The 23,144-nt window shown below is 34.1% G+C and overlaps 1 protein-coding gene across 9 annotated transcripts in view; it reads left to right on the top strand.

Moving 5' to 3' along the window:
• The window catches only part of BLTP1 (bridge-like lipid transfer protein family member 1), a 214,936-nt gene that overhangs the window by 124,927 nt on the left and 66,865 nt on the right, over positions 1-23,144 (top strand). For 8 of the 9 annotated variants that reach the window (XM_053901272.1, XM_053901274.1, XM_053901275.1 and 5 more), the window contains 10 exons: positions 644-863; positions 1,326-1,484; positions 3,307-3,482; positions 6,522-6,697; positions 8,612-9,318; positions 9,729-9,974; positions 11,277-11,370; positions 13,320-13,370; positions 16,665-16,871; positions 18,554-18,792. In XM_053901272.1, coding sequence (XP_053757247.1) covers positions 644-863; positions 1,326-1,484; positions 3,307-3,482; positions 6,522-6,697; positions 8,612-9,318; positions 9,729-9,974; positions 11,277-11,370; positions 13,320-13,370; positions 16,665-16,871; positions 18,554-18,792 — 2,275 coding nt within the window. The remainder of the gene's footprint in view (positions 1-643; positions 864-1,325; positions 1,485-3,306; positions 3,483-6,521; positions 6,698-8,611; positions 9,319-9,728; positions 9,975-11,276; positions 11,371-13,319; positions 13,371-16,664; positions 16,872-18,553; positions 18,793-23,144) is intronic. The other variant, XM_053901273.1, reaches the window with a different exon arrangement.

Raw genomic sequence — 23,144 nt, 5'->3', positions numbered from 1 at the left:
GTTAGGAGGATACTTTTAAACTCTCAACTCCTTAGTCAGTTTCAGGTTTTTTTTGGTTGATGATTTTTCCTTTCTCCACAAACGGTCCTTTGTTTATGGATCATAAAAATCCTCCAGAGAATTGAATTGCAGTGCTTTGTTTCAGATCTCTTCTTTTATAGGCTTTTCTTGTACTATTTTATACTGACCTGAAATTCTAATCTTAGATGTGACAGAGCAAATAGAGATGGGCAATTCTGTAACTTTTTATTTTCCTCAGAGAATTTCTGAAAATTGTTTTTGACATATTAGAACTCTACAGAGAATCTCTCACAGATTTTCATTATCAGGGTACCAAGAAAAGTACTACAGTATTAAGAATTTCAGGATAGAAATCTTGCCACAAGACACACTCTTCAGATTTCAAAGGGGTTAATAATTCCTTGTTAAAATAATAAAGGCTGTTCTTTGCATTGTACTATAACGTTTTAAAACATTTTTACATACACTTGAGATTCACCGTAGTCCTAGTAGGCACAATCTGTGTTGGTATTAACGTGAATAGTAACTAGCAGTAATAGCAACAGTAGTAGTAGTTGGCAGTTATTAGCAGTCATTGTTATATACATAAGAAAGAAAGAGCCCTGTGTTGTTCCTTTTGCAGGGCATTCACCCATATCATTCTTTGAGCTATACCAGTGGAGACACTGCCACAGATTCTCCAGTACATGTTGGACGTGCTGGGATGCCAGTTAAGGAGAGTCCAAGGAAGGAGAGCCTACTCAGCTATCTGACTGGAAGCTTCCCAAGCCTGCACAACCTCCTGGAAGGGACCCCTCAAAGAAGTAGTGCAGCTGTAAAAAGCAGCTCCCTAACAAGAACAGGTACATCCTTAGTTTAGACAATTATAAGTTTACTTCTATGCAAGAATTAAAAACAAACAGGACTTAAGTTTATTTTGATTTATACTTTGGTTGCATAACTAATCTATCTATGTATGACACATAGAAATCTTTGAAAAAATATTTTGGGAAACTCTTCTCTTTGTAACTTTTGGTGTCTTCATGCCTTTAATTTGTATTTCTAAATTGCAGCATTTGACATTACTGTCAACCTAGTCATGGTATGTCAAAACCAGCTAGCGGTGCATTTCTTCTTGTTATATTAAAAATAAGGTATTTATTAATGCCTTAATATCTAAATACCAACATCATGCAGTGAGTTTGAAAACATCTGCAAAAGACAATTTAACCTGACTTTTAAAAATTAATTACATAAATCATATTTTATGCTTCCTTAGTATGTAAGTAATACATAAATAATAAACAATAAAACTTTATTTTCAGGAAATACAATGGCCACTGATATGTTATCCGAACATCCCTTGCTATCTGAGCCGTCTTCTGTGAGTTTCTATAATTGGATGTCAAATGCTGTTGGTAATCGTGGAAGTGTGGTACAGGAATCTCCTGTTACAAAGTCTGCACATAACAGCCTTCCAACAGGTATTGAGCTACGTGTTATTTTGCTTAACTGTCTAAGGTGCATACATAAATTTTAGCAAAATCCTGTTTTTCAGGGAATAGTCAAAAAATCTGAAATGTTTAATAGTGTTTAGTTGAAATTTTCCCATGTATGAAATGTCTTTGTTAATATCAAGTTGAGAGAATCGTAAGCAGTCACTTGGTGTTCTTGTGGAAAGACAAATATGTCAAATGTGAGATTGTATATAATTTAAAGAGTTTAAAATGTCCAGTTAATGTGGCTGGTTTAATTTTCTAAATACCAAAAGGCAGTAAATGAAAACATGCAAAGTATATGGCATAATGTACCTACAATACAGAAAAATATTTTTAGTTTATTCACGTTCCTCAGAGAAATAATAACTAGCATTCTTTTACTCTTTTTAGTAATTAAGTATTTAATTAAAATATTTAATTAAAATCTAAACGAGTACTAAGAGGAATTAAAATATGATTCTTGCCCTTGAGGAGGAAACGAGGGCAATTTATTTTATTTTATTTTATTTTATTTTATTTTAATTTATTTATTTTTAAATTTTATTTATTCTGAGAGTGACAGAGAGAGAGCATGTGTGCATGTGCATGAGTTGGGGGGGGGGGGGGGCAGGAAGAGAGGCAGAGAGAGAGAATCCCAAGCAGGCTCCATGCTGTCAATACAGAGACCGATGGAGGGCTTGAACTCACGAACCATGAGATCATGACCTGAACCAAGATCAAAAGTCAGATGCTTGTGAGCCACCCAGACACCCTGGCAGTTTGTTAATTTTAAAAGAGTGTGTGTAAATAGTAAGAAGACTGGCAGGGAATTCACAAAGAAATATTGGTGGCTATCTCCAGAAACAGAAGAGGTGCCACCCTTCATTTTCTACTTTTTTTCTTTTTTGGGGGTGTTTTCCCAAATTTATTAGATGCATGTATTATTTTCTTGTAAAAAAAAAATTTTAAAGGCAGTGAAATAGGCTTTGGTCCTAGTTACAGAGGGCAGCTGAAGTTAATCCATGTAACAGCAATTTGCATTGCTAACAAATTCTGTTCATATAGAAAATAGGAAATTATGAAATGTGGTTGAAACATGACTTTAGTTTTTGGTTTTTTTGTTTGTTTGTTTTGTTTTTGCTGGTGTGTGGCGCACTTTTGAACCTGGAACCGATTCTAATTATGACTACATTCCAGTTCTTAGCATTGGCTCTTGGTTGAAGAAGAGAGAAGGATGATGCTTGCACCAGCTCTCAGTACTTTTCTAAAACTAGTCTCACTACTGTGCAGTTGAAATTTTAAGAAAACCAGAAAAGAACATTTCCTCTTTATCATGCGTGGGTCTTTTGCCTGGGGAGCTAAAGGGTAAAGGGAGTACATAGGAAAAGAAATAGTGTCATTTTATTTTTCTTTTGCCTCAGGAAAGCATAGTTGGGAAGAAATTTGTATGTGGGACTCTGTGACACCCATTGCTTTTATCCTACTGCTATCTATGACTGCGCCTCAGTGCAAAGCTGAGGGAGTATCAAATGCTTTTCAAAGATATTCTAGCCATAAAATTCTGTACTTTGGACTGACTGGTTCTAATACAGACTTCATGTATGAGGAAGACTAATATTTTCTGAAATTATAGTTTGATTTCATTTTTATTAGTAAATCATGCCTCTAAAATAACCTAAAAGTGCTGTTTTTTTTTTCCTTCATTCAATTAAGATGGTCTGATAATACTACTATAATACAGACTTCATAAGTTTACTTTGCTGTGCCCTTTAAGTTGTTTTTATTTCCTCACAACTTAAGTTTTATTTTTGAACATTTACTCTGTTAGGTGTTGCACCCAATCTTCCTACGATACCCTCAGCTTCAGATTTCAACACTGTCTTATCTAGCGACCAGAATACTTTGGATGGAACGCATTCTCAGCATAGCACTAGTCAGGATGATGTGGCAGGTGTAGAAGAAGCCAACCAAGGGTTTCCTGCTGTGCAGCTTGCTGATGCACAGGTGAGCCAGTCTCTTTTTCCATAATTATAGTATCCCTCATTAGGTGGTACTTAGCAGCTGGAACCACCAAGTCATGTGCACCTTGGAAATTCTAGGGCAAATCTTTTTTTCTGTGTTTCTCTGCCTAAAGCCTTCATGCAAAAAAAGGAGGAACCTTTTAAAAGTACATGGGTTAATTATAAATGCAAATTTAGCACTTGTAGATGTTCATTAAACAGAAGAGTGGTATATAGTTATTAGTCTCATACAGTAACATCTTTGTTATTTGGAGATACAAATTGACTAAAACACATGACTAGAAAGCTAAATTTAACCACGTCATATAGAAGGCTATATTAAGTGCTATGTTAAGACTTTATTGAGTGAGCAGTTGGGAGGCACTGAAGATTTTAAAGCAAGGAATAAAGTGACTAGAACTGTACATGTAGAAGAAATATTGTATGGTAGCAATGTGTTAATGGATTGAAGTAGAGAACTATAGGTGAAAAAAATGAGTTATTGAAATAGTTCATGCAGTGGTAAATGAGGCTTTTAACATTGATGGTTGTGACTTTGATAAAGTGATGGTAAATATTCTGGAGGTCTTTATTTAATTGATTAAAGATAGGAGTGGACAGCAAAACCCTTTGACTCTTTTGGTTTGAATGATTACAAAGCAAGTAGGCGAGTGGGACCGTGGCTATTGAGAGGTGTTATTTTTTCAGGATGAGAGAGACTCAAGCATAGTTAGATACTTAGGAGGAATTAGGAAGGTCCTGATCAGAAGAAGAAAAAAGAAGGGTAAACTGATAGAGCAAGATTCAGAGAGGGATGAGGAGTGTTGGAATTTACAGTCATTTATAGAGAGAGATGTTTTAGACATAAAAAAATACTTTTTTCCTCTGAGAATTTCCTCTGAGAAACTGAGAAGGCAATAAAGACAGTTCACAGCTATACAGGTAAGTTTGCAAATTGGTAGCTTCAGTTTTCTCTTACAGTAGAAGGTAATTTATGTTAAGAAATGTGTCAGGCACTTTAAAATTTTCCTGAGATTTACTTCTCCAGTACATTAGAGTAGTTTTTAGGGTCTTCATTTTCTTTTTTAATGGAGAGTGGGAAAAGAAATAATTTTGTTGTTGTTTTGGCCTATAGAATACATTAATTGTATTTATTAGTATTCAATACATATTTTTAGAGATAACTATATTGTTTTAGAGACTCTAAAATCTACTAGAAACATAAATATTAAATAATATGGTAAAAAACTCTGTAAGGTAATTTAGATGTGTGTAAACGTTGGAGTGAATATGGAAGAGAGCTTACCAAACAGACACCCTAAAAAGATTGTCAGATAGTGCTGAGGGCCTGGTTAGGAGTTTAGGTTAGTGTTAGGGTAGCAATGAATGCAATTATATCATCTCCTCTCATTGTTCCTAGCAACTCAGCTATAGGAGTAGAAGATCATTGATCCAAAGCAGATATAACAAGAAAAATGTAGTGATAAGATATAATAAACAATCTAGGAAGTTGGTGAAATGAAATTAAGCAAGATTATAGGGGAAAAGGAAGTCATATAACTCTGTACTGAAGTGTTGGTTGAGTTATCTTCATGGTCAAAGAAGTCATTCAGGATTATAAATTGGGATTGAAAAGAAACAGGAGAAAATAATCAAAGTTTCTGGAATCAAAGTTTTTGATAGGTATGGAGCCATAAATAAATGACAAAGATTAGGAAAGAGGGTGGTTTGAACCTTGAAGAGGGTAGAGTTTTTCCATTAGAATGAACGAGCAAATCCAAGAGTAAAGGCAAGAAAGAATATCCCAAGCAAGTATAAAAGGGAGAAGAAATTTATCCCCAAAGTTCCAATCTACAGTAGAACTGTTTGAATTCTCTGTTCTAGTTCTTTAGTCCTTAGAAGAGTAGCCTTTCTTCCCAAGCACAAACAAATGAGATGTCCTAGAGGTAATTGAACATGTAGACTTGAGTCTTAATACATAAATTGCACTTGTCCATTTTAATAATAATATTTAACTTTCAGGAAAAGATCACTAAAGGAGAGTGTACAGTTGAAAGGGTTAGGGGAGGGCCATGGAAAGCACTGGGTAGCACCTATATTTTATTTTACTTAAAAAATTAATGTTTATTTTTGAGAGAGAGAGAGCACACGTGAATGGAGGTGGGGGAGGGGCAGAAAGAAAGGGAGTCACAATCTGAAGCCAGCTCCAGGCTCTGACCTGTCAGCTGTCAGCCTGATGTGGGGCTTGAACCCATGAACTGAGTCCCATTTTCAGGGACTCATGGGGCTTGAACCCATGAGCTGAAGTCAGATGCTTAACCAACTGAGCCACCCAGGCGCCCCATAGATAGCACCTATATTTTAGATGTGGAAGGAGGGAAAGGAACCATGCAACAGAGAATAAGTAAATTGATTATAGTAATCAACTACTAAACAAATTAGTTGCTTCTGTTTGAGTTAGCTCTTCATGACTACAACATAAGTTAACAAGACATTTAATCAGAGTGATGTATTTCTATAAGCATGTGTAGTACTTAAAATATAAAGGAAGTTTTTTGTCAGGAAATAAATATTAAATGACTGTTATAACCAAGTGATACCATTTAAAAATAGGTCAGATATTCATAATATAACATATGAAACATTTTTATATTAACATAAGATGTTGATAAGCTATTCTAATATACCACATTTTTATGGAAACACAGTATACATGCCATTTTTAAAAACAGGAAGTAGAATAATTTAAACTAGTTCACAATTTTATTTTTCTTGTACTTTCAGACACTCAGGCAGGATGGAGAAATGTTCTTCCTTGTGATTAACTTGAAAATGAGTGGCACACAAGAGGTGCTCAAAAATACTGTTAAGTTTTAAGTAAAATTAGAGCTTAACATTTTTTGTACAAGTTCCCCCCCACCCCCCGCCTTTTTTTGCTTCACACTGTGGTAATAATATATGTATTCAGTTAGGATAAGAAAAAAGCCACAGTAAATGATGGATTATAAGTTAAGCTAATTAATGAATGTGTTATGTCTTCCAGGTTGTTTTTAAACCTCTTCTGAGTCATACAGGGATTCAGTCACAGGATGCAATGCCACTCTGCTACCGAATGTACTTTGGAGAACACCTTTCATTTTCAGGGACTTTGGACTGCCTTAGAGCAGATATTGTGGATTCAGACACAGCCAAAGAGAGAAAAGGCAAAAGAGCAAGAAGGTGTCTTGTGTTATTGATCTTTTTGTGTAAAATTTTGTATATAGGTTATAATACCTTTTTTTTTAACTTTGTTTTCCTCTGTGCTAATGAGAAACTATTTTTAATATCTTAATAATGAGAAGGTAATTTCCACTTGTCAAAAACAGACTTATTTTAATAACCTGTTGATTTTATAGATGAGGAGGCCTATTTTTAGGCGTAGTTTTGTACCATGTTAACACATGTATGTGGGTTAGCCAAAGTACATTTGCTGTATATGTACTCAGAATGTGTTTACTATTGCAGTAGTTGATTTTTATGGTCTTATACATTGTAATTTTATATATTTTACTTACAATTATTACTAACTTTGCGTAGACTTTTAGTATTTTCTATTAGATACAGAGTAGAAGTTATATTTAAAGTATAGCCATTGAAAACAAATACATAAGAATGCTGAATGTAGCATGGTGAAAGTTAAGAACTACCTTTTACTTTCATTCTTTATATTATCAGAGATAGTTTCTTCAATTTCTTTACTGCTTGAATAGGAAATATTATGCTCACTAAAGATTTGACTAATCTTTTGTGAACTTGGAATTTTACTTTGAGTGGGTCTCGCTAATGGATATAGGAATCATAGAATATGGACACACATGGCATTTGTGACAAGTTTTGCAACATTCTTGGTTTGATCCAATTTGTGTTTTTGCAGGGTGGTAAATTAAAAGTAAAATGCACTAAAAAAAGCAAAATGCCCATGTATCCAACATATGACTAAATGAAAAATGTTTTCCATATGAAATATTCTATTTAAAATTTTAAATAATTTGACAAAATCAGTTTAAACATTTTTATGAAATTTTCTTTTAGATTTTTTTTTTTTTTTTAGTGTTTATTTTTGAGAGAGAGAGAGAGAAAGCGTGAGTGGGGGAAGGGCAGAGAGAGATGGAGACACAGAATCTGAAGCAGGCTCCAGGTTCTAAGCTGTCAGCACTGAGCCCGATGCAGGGCTCGAACTCACAAACCGCTAGATTATGACCTGAGCTGAAGTTGGACGCTTAACCAACTGAGCCACCCAGGTACCCCTATGGAAATTTATTAATAGAAAAATATAGCTTTCTTAAATTTTGTTTCAGGTCTAGATATCTGAGGATTTTCTAATGACACAGGAATATGGAAATTGCATTGTCTTTTCTATTAAATATAGGACAGTCCTTGCTTTTCGCAGTAGAGTGGTACCATAACAATGACTGTGCAAGCTGAAGCACCACTAAGTGACCTTAATGATTATTAACATTAGTGGGGAGGGACACCTGGGTGGCTCAGTCGGTTAAGTGTCTGACTTCAGCTCAGGTCATGATCTCACGGTTTGTGGGTTTGAGCCCTGCGTTGGGCTCTGTGCTGACAGCTCAGAGTCTAGAGCCTTCTTCTGATTCTGTGTCTCCCTCTGTCTCTGCCCCTCCCCTGCTCACGCTCTGTCTCTCTCTCTCTCTCAAAAATAAATAAAAATTTAAAAAAAATTAAATGAAATGAGATTAAATATGTAAATAATATATTTAACAGAGGTGGAGAGAGGTTGGCTAAGGGAGGTACCCTAATCGACCTATAATTAACTTTAAATTCCAATACCATTGGGGTGCATTATCACATTGGTAAGAAAAAAGGTTTTATTACTTCACTGAAATAATTAACATAAATTTGATTTTAACTAGTCAGTTGTGGAATAAGATCAAGGGAGAAGACGAATTTTCCAACTTATAAAAAATTGGCCTAGTGAATAATAACTTGAGCTCTTGCTTAAAATTATCTAAATGGCTTATAACGTGTTTTACCTTGGAGATTTTTTGCTAATAAACTAATAAAGATTGTACAGCTCTGGAAAAAAGGAAATAAAACCTTGCCATTTTTTTCTTTTTTTTCCTCCATTTTTAGGCAAGGTCATGTGAATCTTCCTCCACTTGAGTTCAAACCAGCATTAATGTTGGAAACCTTTAGCATCAGTGCTGTTGTAATGGAAAAGTCCGTTTGCACCCCTCAGAACTCTACCAGTGCTCTTTCTTTTCATGATCTCAACAAGCGTTATTATAATACCTTTCACTGCAACTTTACAATTTCTTGTCAGTCAATAAGCCAGCATGTAGATATGGCTTTGGTTCGTCTTATTCATCAATTTAGTACCATGATAGATGACATCAAAGCGACTCAGACCGACATTAAACTTAGCAGATACACAGCTGGATCAGCTTCCCCAACACCCACCTTCAAAACCAGAAAACATCGGGATTTTCGCTCATCTGACTTCAGCCGCAGTTCTAGAGGAAGTCTGAATGGTGGCAATAGAGTAAACAATGCAAAGAACAAACGGACCAACAATGAAAATAACAAAAAGGAATCTCGAAACAAAAATTCGTTAGGAAGATCTGAAAGAAGAACTTCCAAAGTGTCCAGGAAAGGTTCAAAAGATGTGGTGGACCATATGACTATTCATATGGATGACTCCGATTCAATCACAGTGTCAGAACAAAGTGAGCCTTCGGCTGAGTGCTGGCAGAATATGTATAAATTACTTAACTTCTATTCACTTATCTCTGATCCAACAGGAATATTGGAAAAATCTTCAGAAACATTTGGACCAGCAGGTAATGAATATTTTAATATTAAAAAAATTTCTTTTTAGAGTAGCAATAATACTTAAACAGATAGGTGCTTTCTCAATGTTATAAGTAGATCATTGAAATGCCAAAGACCTGGCAATCACCCATGGAAAAAAAAATAGTAATGGCAGTCAGATAATTTGCCTTCCCATTTCCCGTCCTTTCTACCCTGATACAATATGGTCTTAAAGATTGAGATATACCTACTTTCCAATATCTGACTCTATTATTTATTTTCAATGTGATGATTGGAAATTGTTGAAAACGTTAAAAAATCATTTTGGTGAAGAAGAGGGCTGGTTTGGCATGTGAAGAAAGGTAAGATGATGTTTGGAGTGTCCTTCCATGTCACAGTTTTCATAGCTAAATCTGTATGTTTTTGTTTATTTATAAAGGAGTTCGGAGCCCTACAGAGCCAACATGTAAAGTTGTGTTTGAGAATGAACAAGACAATAACAGTTTGACTAAGACACAGAGGAAACGTAGCTTGGTAACTTCTGAACCTCAGCATGTTACTCTAATTGTGTTTGGGATTGGCATGGTGAACCGCACACACCTGGAGGCAGACATTGGTGGGCTAACAATGGAATCAGAGCTGAAGAGGATTCATGGCAGCTTTACACTTAAGGAAAAAATGAAAGGTATGACGATGTCCTAACACTGTAGTCCTGCTCTTCTGAAAAAAGCCAATGCCATCTCTCCGAAATTTCTAGTTGGCAACTTTTCTTTTTTTTCTTTTCTTCTCTTTTTTTTTTTCAGAAAATGAACTTTCCCATTTATATGGATCAAGAGTGCCAGTTTATATAGTTTCTGTTCCTATTCTTTTTTAATTTTCCAAGTTTTCTGCACTAAGTATTACTTCTGAGACTTAAAATGTCATAAGGCTAGGGGTGCCTGGCTGACTCAGTCCGTAGAGCATCCAACTCTTGATCCCAGGATTGTGAGTTCAAGCCCCACATTGGGCTTGGAGCCTGCTTAAAAAATAAATCTATAAATAAATAAATCAATAGCCATTAGGCTCTTTAATACACGAATGGCATATTGAACTGTGTATTTAGCATTATTTCTAGTTTTGACATATAATATGTATGTATGAGTACATAGAAATAAAAACTTTGAGGTGCCTGGGTGGCTCAGTCAGTTAAGCATTTTGGCCTAGATTATTATCTCATGGTCATGAGATTGAGCCCCATGTCGTGCTCCACACTGGGCATGGAGGCTGTTTAAGATCGTCTCTGTCCCTCTCCCTCTGCCCCTCCCCTGCTCACGCTCTCTTGCTCTCAAAGGAAAAAAATAAAAACCTTCACTAAAAGGTTTTTAAAAGTAGTTCTGAAGTAATTTAAATTTTATTATACATAAAACTTTTTTTTTAATTTTTATTTTTTTAACGTTTATTTATTTTTGAGACAGAGAGAGACAGAGCATGAACGGGGGAGGGTCACAGAGAGAGGGAGACACAGGATCTGAAGCAGGCTCCAGGCTCTGAGCTGTCAGCACAGAGCCCGATGCGGGGCTCGAACCCACGGACCGTGAGATCATGACCTGAGCTGAAGTCGGATGCTTAACCGACCAAGCCACCCAGGCGCCCCGAAACTTTTAAATTATCTCTCATCATTGAGCATATTATATGAATAAAATGCAATTTAAAAAAAATTTTTTTTTTCAACGTTTTTTATTTATTTTTGGGACAGAGAGAGACAGAGCATGAACGGGGGAGGGGCAGAGAGAGAGAGGGAGACACAGAATCGGAAACAGGCTCCAGGCTCCGAGCCATCAGCCCAGAGCCTGATGCGGGGCTCGAACTCACGGACCGCGAGATCGTGACCTGGCTGAAGTCGGACGTTTAACCGACTGCGCCACCCAGGCGCCCCAATAAAATGCAATTTTAATACAAAGTATAATTATTTCCAGAAATCATATAATTCTTTTTTCTTACATTTAAGATGTTTTACATCAAAAGATGACTGAGACATGTGCCACTGCTCATATTGGTGGGGTTAATATTGTACTGCTTGAAGGGATTACACCAAATATACAGTAAGTGTGTCATTTTTTCATTCTTAAACTTGTTTAGTTTTATAGTATAGGAAACTTAAAATTCACTGGATGAATTCCATACCTGCTGAGTTTTGAGATTTATATACATTAATGTTCCCAGATACTGTGATTTTTGTCATTAAGGATATCACCGCATGAAATGTTTTCAAAAAAATACTTTTTTCCCATTTTACAATTGGTGTGCTACTCCTCACCCCCACCCCTCCAAAAAACTGACTCCTTGTACGTTGTAAGAATGTCTAACAAGAAAAAGTGATTACAACACAAATTTCAGTTAGACATACAACCTGCAAAAACTCACATGATTCAAATAGTTAAAACAAAATTTTAGTCAAAGAATATAAACTGTCTCTTGATTTTATGTTAAGTAATTATCACTCAAATTCGTGCTGGATTTCAAAACTGTGTCTTGCCATTTTTTTTCACTTAAAGAATTTAACACTAGAAAGCCTATGAGACTCTTGTAATAATATAGGTAAACTTTTTATAGTGGGTATACCATACCATATCACTTTTCTTTTGATTCTTTGCTCTTAACCTTTTTCTTTATAAGTTCTGCTTTTGGGTCTGTTCAGAATTGTTCTGATAATGATACCTTTATATACAATATATTCAGATCATTAATCTATTATCAGTATATTTAAGTGTTGACTTTGTTCATACACTTGGGAGTATACCTTAATTCTTAACTTCTCAGTGGAGCAGCTTTATGCTGTAACAACAAAATATGCTTTGATAATTTAAGTCAGATTTTGAGAATTTGTTCTTTCTAAATATTATAACTACTTAATGTTCTATCATCTTATAGTAAATCTGTCATGCTAAATACTGACTAAATAGAGGATTTTGTTCAGCTTTATGAAAATTAAATATTAATCATATATTGATGAGTTACAGTTCTATTCATATTTTACACATGGGTAATGTGATAACGGTCTTGGAGAACATTTCTTGAAATGGATGTACAAGGCTTGCTGGAGTAGTTTGGATCTGTAAATCAAGAACCAAAGAGTATATTTCTATATTATAGCTGCCTAAGTGGTCCAGATTGCATTTCCTAAGCAGTCTAGAAAGACCAGGAAATTCCAATAGTTATGACAGACAAGATCTTTTCTGATCATTCAGTGTGGGAGAAGGGGTCTTATGATGTAGTAATTGCAATCTTAACAAGTAGCTACTGTGAACCAGGAGCCTCACATAGATTATTTTATTTAATCCTAGTCACAGTCCTGTGAACTGGGGTGGTTTTATCCCACTTTACAGAACAATAAATTGAGATTCAGAGAGATAAAAGTGTTTGCCTAAAATGCTTAAAATCCTACAGTCCGCAAGAAGAGTTGTCTGAACCTGTGCTGCTGCTAAATGTCATTACAGACCTTCAGTTCCAGGATTCCTTTACTGGCTCTAAATTTAAAGTACCATGGTTTACTTTAACCAGTGCAGCAAATAAAACAAATTTCTTCAGTTGTCTCAGGTGTTTTATTTACTCTAGCTTCCTGAACCTTTTGTCTCTGTTATCTCTTAAGGGCTTCAAATAGCCTCTAGACTTACAAAAGTATTTAGTATTTTTACTAGTACATAGTATTTATAAAAGAGATTTTTAAAAGAATTATTATATAGCTATATTTCTTGCCTTTAGGAAAAAAAGGCAAGATGCCTCAACTTTTTTTTTTGAAAAATAAAAGTTACTGTTCACTGCCAAACTATAGTAGTTTTAAGACTTTCTCAATTTATTCTTTGCTGTTCATTTCTGATTTCAATTAAAGGGAAATGAAACTTAAAAAGTTGAAAAGTTTCTGTGAGGGAAAAATTTTAATGTGGGAAATAAGTAAAGTCCAGATGATTGGTCATACTGTAACTAATTTATGTATGAATGTTTATTTGCTTCCTTTTTGTTTTCCTGCTTTCTCTTGAATCTTCATCTGTAGACTGGAGGATTTTCCTACATCTCCTACAAGCACAGCCAAACAAGAGTTTCTGTATGTCCTATTATTTTTTTTCCCCCATGGGCTTTCTGATTAACATAGTATTGAATAGTTTAAAAGAAATACTTTAGATTATCTGCATGGCTGTGAATGTATGTAGTTAGTTTTTATTTTGTAGCTTTAATGTAGATCCTTTTATAGATTAAAGCTTACTGACATTCAAGGAACAAACACAAAGAGGTAAGAGCTACCTTTTGGTAATTCACACATTATTTTGTCGGTGAAAGATTTTAACACTGTAGTTATGTGTTGATTGTGCTTTTTTAAGATGCCTCATTGTTAAAATTTATATTATCATAAATCTTTCTTAAGGTTTGATGTGATAATAGAAACTAAAAAATTTCACTTGCAAAAGAGTTTTCACTAATTGCAAAAATAATTATTAAAACATTAATGTATGAAAACATCTACACATCTCAACTTTATAATTTTGCTTTTAAGGTGAAGAGAATTTACTACTCTGTTGACAGATTTTATGTATGGTTTTCAGTATATGTACTTTTGTATTTTGAGTGGCTTGATTTGACCCATGTATATCTGATATCTAGTTGGTGTTTGTTTATTTATTTATTTATTTATTTATCTTTGAGAGAGATACAGACAGAGTGCGAGCAGGGGAGGGACAGAGAGAGAGAGAGGGAGACACAGAATCCGAAGCAGGCTCCAGGCTCTGAGCTGTCAGCACAGAGCACGAAGTGGGGCTCAAACTCGAGAAAGTGAGTTTGTGACCTGAACCGGAGTCAGACACTTAACTGACTGAGCCAGCCAGGCGCCCCCTGGGTGCTTTAAGTAATTATTACATGAGTCTTACATAGGGGTGGAGATAGAGATAATGAAGCCCCAAAGTAAATCCTCAAATTATTCACTCAGCCTGTTGGAAAGACAAGGATGGGGCCTGCATTTAAGACCCTATAGCCTGGACTCAGGAAATAACGGAAGATGAGGAAAAAGTCCTTGCCTCATTAGGCACTGTGGTCGTTGTAGCTATCACAGTGGATCTATCAGAACCTTGTAAAGGTAGACTGCCATTGTCAATTAATTCTTTTTTTTTTTTTCAATGAATTCTTTAACAAGATTCCTTGGTCATTTGCCATGAATTTTTTATGTATATGAGGCATGCCTCACGTGCTACAAGTTTTTATAGTCTTCTCTTTAGAGAGATTTTGACCACTTCTTTCTTGTTTAACAGTTTTATATATATTATATGACCTAGCTTAAGTGACAGCCCTCTTCAAGAATTAAAATTATGAATAGACAGCTCATTTCAGGTCTTCATTCTGGGTCTCCTTATGTCTTTAACATGCAGTTTGACTGGAGTTAATCAGATATCATCTACAGTTTTTTGGCTCAGTTTGATCAGGATAGGTCTATCATGTTGTCCAGCTTAGAAGAATACCACTCACACTGTAAATGGGGGCATCATTTACATAAACTGCATTGTGAACGGGGCCCTCTGGCATTGAACAACACAGAACACCTGAAGTCCTTAACATCAGAACTTTCACTGGAAATATCATAGTAGGATCCTCAATAGGAGAGCATTCAGCTCCATTAAGTTTCCACTCTTACTTTTGCTGCACAAGTGAAATTCCAGTGTTCTACATGTGCTTATATATGGTTATATGTACTTATATAATTGAAAGTCAGATAGGTGTAGAATTTTACTATCATAACAAGACACATTTTTTTGTATGTTTAGTTTAATTCAGTAGATGGTTGCTGTTCACAAGTAGAAAGCCATTTGCATTTTAGCACCATCTGAGTGTTCTGGCTTATGTTGAAATTAAATTTAAAATAAAATATCATTGATGATAAAAGTAGCTTTATTTATTATAATATTTAAGAAAATATTCCATTCAGTAAGTAGTCAGTTTCCCAGAGTTTACTCTCATGCTGGCTAGACCAATTTTATAGATAACTTTTTTTTTCTAGTCAGTGAGAGTATCTGAGAAATAGTTGCCTTTGTAGAAGAAAGCAATATAGTTCTCTAGTAATCATTCTTGAATTTTATATAATACTTGGATTTCACTGTCTGTAAATAATCAACACCTCTGATAGAGCCATTGTTATACTTCTCGAGGTTTATTTTAATAGAAGTTAAATGTGATTAATTGATTTGTTAGATCCTTGAGACTATAAATAAATTCTCAGTAAATCCTCTACAGCCTAAGTAGAGATAAATGAATGTGAACCAAACTGGTTAATATGAAATTTGTTTTATGTGTTGTTTCGCTAAATTAAAAATTATTAAGTTATTCAATAATTTTATAATTTAATGTATTTATTTATAATTGGTTATAATTTAATTACTTAATATCAAAAATAACTTAATAATTATTAAATTATTGTCAAGAATCCCTTGCCCACGTGAAAGATAATATTTATATTATAAATATAATTATATATAAAGCTATAATTTTACTAACTGGGCCTTTAATGGTGCAGTTCATGAACCTTTCCATTGTGTACATCAGACTGCTTCATAATGGCTTCTACATACGTGACTTAACACATGTTATCTGTGGAATTCCACAGCTATAATGTTGGGAGACATTCCTGTGCTGTACTTCTTTCTGCCCCTTCATTTTACAAAATTCAGTGAGTGCATACCATGTTGAAGGCACTGTTGTAGGCATTGGAAGGGAGAACCAGAAATCAAGAAAGATAATGTCTCTGCTTTATGTCTGTATCAGTAAGGCTTACTAATTTTTAACTAAGTAGTAGTTACTTATTATGAATTGGAATTCTATCATTTCTTTGCCACTTATTGAAAATTTGAAAATTGGAAAATGCAAGTTAAGTTTCTTCCTTCCTATTAATTTTTTTCAACATATTAGATGATGGATGAATTCCTTTGATTAGATTCTAAGAAGTATAGTATTTTATTATATATTCAGCATCTATGCTTCCTTAGTGGTTGTACATATCCCTAAAATAAATTGGGGGCAAAGAGAGGAGTTCTGAATGGAGGAAAAATAAAAATGGGATTTTGTATGTTGTAAACATGTAATATGTCAGTATTCATTCTTTTACCTTTGAGCACATACATATTTTCTTCAGTAAATGCTGTTAAAGATATATAATGATATTCAGTAAAAAACAATATAAAATAAATGTATTTCAGTGTTTTTAGAAAACATTTCCTCAATATACTATTTAAATATATGAAAAATCTTAAGTCATTTAGTTCAATGAATGATTTAAAAGTATTATCTTGCTTTTAAAATACTTTTTCAACATTTCTCTTTATTGGGCTATATTTTAATGGCCTTCTTTCTTTATTAATAGAACTGTGGTGAAGTGTAGTATTGCCAAGTCACAAGCCCTCTACAGTGCCCAGAGAGGTTTGAAGACTAACAATGCTGCTGTGTTCAAAGTAGGGGCTATCAGCATCAACATTCCCCAGCACCCTGCCACCTTACATAGCATGATGGTTCGAAGTTCCCACCAACTGTCTAAGCAGATCTCAGATCTCATCAGACAGCCTTCTACAGCGTAAGTTATTTCTTCAAGTTCTATGGTTCCGTGTAATGTGTTAAGTCAGTTTTTGCTGTTAATAATAGTTTAAAGGAAGACAGAGGGTTTCATCTACGTATTGACCATTATGAACTATGGTGCAGATGGAAAGTAGTCAAATGTGTGTGGGAGAATCATATTGGGTGTAAGGTACTTGGTCACAGATGTAACTGTCAATGTTCTCTCTTGCATCAGTAAAGCTTAAGAGATCCTAGAGATTGTGGACAACATAAGAGTCACTACAAAAGCATATTGACAAAATCTAGGACTGTGTCAATCCTTATTTACTTTAAACTCCCTAAAATTTATGACTGCATAGGTTTAAAAATTGCAGCGGCCATTTATGTCCCATAATGGTTTTGTGTTGTCCTCTATATGAAATTGTTGTACATAGTTCAAGGCAGGATGTGATCATGCCACAAAAGTATTTTAAAGGAGAGAAAACTGGACCTTTGTACATTGACTTCTATTGCCTGTGTCTGTAGCCCTCATTCATGGGTCTGCATTGCTAAGCTTTATTCCTAGTCCTCAAAGCAACATAACTAATGAATAATTAATAAGAATATGGTAAGCAAAAGTTAAAAAAATTGTCTTCTTATAGTTCCCTTTTCCTAACCTATAAGTTAAAAAAAACAGTGTGTCTTTTTACAGTATCCTAAAGCAGTGATATTTCTAGTTGTACTATCTAGATCTTTAATTCTGATTTAATATACATGTCTGGTTGACAAAGTAGTAATAATTTAAATGTGCTTCTCCTGTCAGTGGAATATGGAATCCAAAATGTGTACACAAGCCTTAGTTTAAAAATATACTAAGGAATCTGTCCTTATTATAGTGTACTGGCAGTAGAGCATAGTAGTTAAAAAAAAAAAGTCTCTTGTCACAGTGAGTTTAAATCCTGATTTTGCCACTTTCTAGCTATACTTCCTCTTTGGAAAGCAGATAACAGTACCTACACAAGGTCTTTGCGAGATAAATGAATAAATGATGTGAAACACACAAAGCATTAAGAATATTACCTGGCTCATAGAAGCACTCAAATAGTTATTGTTGGGGTTGTTGTTATTAATAGTGGTAGTAATAGTAGCTGCAGTAATAGTAATATTACAATCAACACTAAGTCATAGAATTTAGAATCAGACAAACATGAGTTTTAACTCATTTCACACTAATGATATGAATGTGTAATATTCAAGTAATATTCAAGTTTGTGTTGTTATTCTTGTTTACTTTTCTAGATCATCATTTTTCAATGGCTTCTTTAAGGAAGTCTTAATGTGATCTGGTGGTAGAAAGAACATATCTGTTTACAGTTATTTCTTGCTATTTTTCATTGAGAATTCCAATAATTTTATACAATAAAATGGTAAATTTTCTAATTGTCTTTTTTATTTTTATTTATTTATTTTTAAAGTTTATTCATTTTTGAGAGAGAGGAGAGAGAGAACACAAGCAGGGGAGGGACAGAGAGAGCCAGGGGAGAGAGAGAATCCCAAGCACTGATAGTGTGGAGCCATCATGATGTGGGACTCGAACGCATGAACTGTGAGAACATGACCCGAGCCAAGAATTGGAAGCTTAACCGACTGAGCCACCCAGACTCCCCTAATTGTGTCTTTTTGAAGTTATTTTTATTTATTTATTTATTTTTTGCTTTATAGCCCACAGCCTGTGAAAGAAGATATTGCAACGCCTCTACCTTCTGAAAAAACCCCAACTAGTGTTAATCAAACTCCTATTGAAACGAATGAATTTCCTCAGCTACCGGAAGGTTTAGAAAAGAAGCCTATTGTTCTTAAGTTCAGTGCCATGTTAGATGGTATAGCCATAGGAGCAGCACTTTTACCATCTCTAAAAGCAGAATATAAAATGGGAAGAATGAGGAGTCATGGAATGACAGGTAACATTGAATTTTAAGTTCAGTCTCTTAAAATTTAAGATTGGTTTGAAAAATTAGTAATATTTTGATGAAAAGTTACATTTGGTTTTGTAGATATTATATGAAAATGTAAATCATTTTAATCAGAACACTTTTAAATTTCATTAATGATGTTCTTCAGTCAAGTGAAAAATATCAGTTACATCTTCCCTGAGTGACCAACAGGGACACTGCTTTTATTTGAAGTCATCAAAGCTATTCAGTTATTGAGGCCATTTCTAATTTAGAAGTTGAATAAATTACTATATCCATTAGTTTCTTTATAGCCGGAATAACTTGGTTTATTTTCACATTTGGTGCATTTAGCTTAAATCACAGGTTATTTGGTTTCTTCAAAATAGCTACTTCTATAAGGTTTTGTGATCCTTATATACTCTTCGAAATTCTTTGCTGTTGTATTTTTATTCTGAAGTTTATCATATATACAAAAGTATGTAAATTATATACACACAGTTTCAAGAATAATAAAAAAAAATGTGACCTTACCAACCCATTACACAAACTAAATGAAAATATTGCCAGTGCTGTGAAGGCTCCATCAATGAATATTATCCTTACCAGCTTTTCTTAATGACTGCTCATGGAATAACTGTTAACATGAATTTTGTATTACCCATTCCTTTGCTTTTCTTTATAATTTTACCACACATGTATATACTCATAAATGGCTTATGTTTTGAACTTTATTTGTATGGACTCCCACTAATGTATTTTTTAAAGGGAATTTTTTTTTTCTGTACGTTTTGTTTGAGATTCATCTGTTCATTCATGTGTGTACAGTTCATTCATTTTTCACTGAAATAGTCTGTTAAGTGATTATATTACAGTTTATCCACTCTGCTATTGATGGACCTTTGACTCATTTTACTTTTTTGCTATTATAATTATTCTCATGCATGTCACTTGATACACATGTGCACAAGTTTCTCAAGGGTAATTACTTTAGGAATTATACACCTAGACTGTAGGGTAAATGCATCTTGAGTTTTATTAGGAAGTACAAAACTGTTTTCCAAAGTACTTGTGTTCACCAGTATTTACTGCCCTGCCAGTATTAGATGAGAGTTCCCATTATACCATATGCTTGTTAACACTTAATATTATCTGGCTTTTAAATTTTTGCTTTGTCTGGTAAATGGGGAATTGTATCTCACTGTGGTCTTAATTTCTATTTCTATAATTAATGAAGCTGAACTGTTTTATGTTATTAAGATATCTTTGTATGTTTTTTATATGAAGTGCCTATTAATGGTTCTGTGTGTGTGTGTGTGTGTGTGTGTGTGTGTGTGTGTCTGTCCGTTTTACCATTGAGTCATTTGTATTTTGTTTTGGTTCACAGAAATTATGTTTTGTATGTTGAGCTTTTGATGTTATAAATTTAACATATATTGTCACCCCATTAGAAACTTATTTCACTTTGTTGTCTTTTGATCAGTAGATATTCTTAATTTTCAAGTAATTGAATTTACCAGTATTTTCTTATATGATGTGTATTTTTATATCTTAAATCCTTCTCTTCCCAGGATCATGAAGATATTTTATTATATTTTCTATTAAATGTTTTTAAATTTTTCCTTTTTTTTTTTTTTTCAACATTTTTTATTTATTTTTGGGACAGAGAGAGACAGAGCATGAACGGGGGAGGGGCAGAGAGAGAGGGAGACACAGAATCGGAAACAGGCTCCAGGCTCCGAGCCATCAGCCCAGAGCCTGACGCGGGGCTCGAACTCACGGACCGCGAGATCGTGACCTGGCTGAAGTCGGACGCTTAACCGACTACGCCACCCAGGCGCCCCTAAATTTTTCCTTTTAAGTTCTTCATCTATATGGAATTGATTTTTTTTTTAATTTGGTGCAGATTAGTTTAACCAATTATTTCAGCATCATTTATTGACTTTTCTTTTTTTCGGTGATACATAGTCCATTTTGGTCATCTATTACATGTTGATACATGTGGGGTCTGTTTCAGAGTTATTTATTATGCTTCATTGGCCTATTTGCACCATTACTGGTGACCTCTTTGCACCAGCTGTTTTCAGTATCATATTGCTACCTGACATTTCCTAGGAGTTATCTTGGTTATTTTTGGTTACTTGTTCCTTCACATACATTTTATAATCAGTTTGTCAAATTCTCTGAAAAAGCCTATTTGCATTTTTATAGGAATGTAATTAAATCCATAGATTTACTTAGAGACAATTGACAGTATTGATTGATACCAAGAATTGATGCAATATTTACCCTCCTATTCTTAAATATGTATTTCTTTGTCTCTTTAGGTTTTCTTCAATGCTTTTCTACAAAGTTTAAAAATTTTGAACTTAAGGTTTTTGTGCCTCTGTTACAAGATATATTTATTTGTGTAGATACCCCCTACCTTGTGTTATTGTTGTTGTTTAGTTACTACAAATGGGATATTTTGTAAAATGGTATTTTCTAAACTGGTGGTAGTATGTACAAATGTGCTTGATCATTTTATGTCAGTTTTATACTCAACCATATTAAACTTTTTTTATTGGTAATAAGATAGTTTGGAGTTTCCTAAGTAGATACTTGTACCATGTGCAAATGAGGCTTTTGTTTCTTCCTTTCTAGTCTTTAAGAATTTTTCTTTTTCTTACTGTGCTTCTGCTATAATGTTCAGAAAAAGGGGGTATTATGGGCATCCTAATCTCTCATTCTTTTAAGGGAAATCAATATTTCGTCCATGAATATGATGTTTGCTGTAAGGTTTTGCAAGGTTCCCTTTATCAGGTTAAAAAAATTTACTTCTATTCCTAGTGTGCTAAGTGTCTCTATGAAGAAAAGTAGGTGAATATTATCAGATGCTTTTTGCTACAGCTGTTGAAATTAAAATGTTTTTTTCTCCTTTATGCCATTAACATGTTATATTAGTAGTTTAAAAATTTGCATACATACACATATATATAAATACATACACGTATGTATTTATATATATGTGTATATTTTTATTCCAACTCCGAACATTTTAGGTTTTGTTTTTTGTTTTTTGTTTTTTGTTTTTTTTATTGAGAGGGATTTTTCTGAACATCTAGATCTTTTTGTTAACTAGAAGAAAGAAACACTGTGAAGTGAGTTTCCAGAATTAGCAGAGTCAGAAGATCAGGCCTTCAGATATTGGCCTGACAATAGGGTAGACTCATCTTGGCCATTTATTCAGGGCATCCAAGAAATAGGAGAGTTGACAGAGGGCAGTAAGTCAAAAGCCAATAGGCAGTTTGGAACTAGGAAGATACAAATATTTAGGAGCAAAGTAAGTGTATTATCAAATATCCAGACTGATAAGAACATATAATTCTTCTTGAAATGAAGGAAAGGGACAGAAGTAGTAAAAGAATGACTGTACTAGTGATAAGAGATGACCTGAGGCCTAGGATTGCTTCAATCTTGATGTTTTTATTTGGTAATTCTGGTGTTAGTAATGGAAGTGGTAGTTACTGTGGTAAACAGCCCTCACCTTTTGCAGCTTGCAAGCGATGGTCACTGAGGCTGCCTTGTTGGAGTTAGTAAGAGAAGATCAGAGCAGTCTTGACCTATCTGGCTATCCACAATTGCACCAGTTGATGAAAGAGCATTTTTCTATTTATGGCTAACTCATATTATTGTATAGTGAGTGAATATAGTGAATGTAACATATAGGAAGGAGGTGACCTCCTACTAGTATTTTGAAAAAAAGAGATTTCTGGCACAATTGAGAACACTAGGAATGTTTATTACATTTTAATATGTATGTAGGCAAAATAGGCTATTTAATGATGTTTGAGTGTAAAGAATTGGTAACGTATAGAACAATATAAGATTTTGTTGTTGGAAAGGCACACACGTGTATATATTAGTATACAGTACTATACTAGTACAGTGTATGCAATGGGCAATAATAGATCTTGATTTTAACAAGGCTTCTTCTACTCTTTAATGCCTTCAGAAATAGTTGGAGAGATATGGCTTGAATAACAGTGTAGGTTGCATATTATAATTGAAGAACTGCATGCTAGATTGTTGATTTAAGTAGTTTTAGTAAACTGAAACTCATACCGTATCCTTATTTGGCATACGGAACCATTAATAATTATTGTTAAGGTCACAACTACATGGGATTATATAATTTTATGCCTGATGAATTTATATTGTAATTTTATACCTGAGTACAATTTAATGACTTGACAATTTTGACTATTTCCTTCCATACTGAATCAGGATCAGGAAGCAAGTTGTTAACTGCTAACTTCTCTGTTAATAAAGCAATATGAATGTGAATGCGGATTGGAATTTTTTAATACTTAATTTCTCAT

This window comes from Panthera pardus, unplaced genomic scaffold (assembly GCF_024362965.1).
Source record: "Panthera pardus isolate Hobbes unplaced genomic scaffold, ASM2436296v1 HiC_scaffold_13, whole genome shotgun sequence".
Taxonomy (NCBI): Eukaryota; Metazoa; Chordata; class Mammalia; order Carnivora; family Felidae; genus Panthera; species Panthera pardus.
This window is presented reverse-complemented; position numbering and strand designations above follow the sequence as displayed.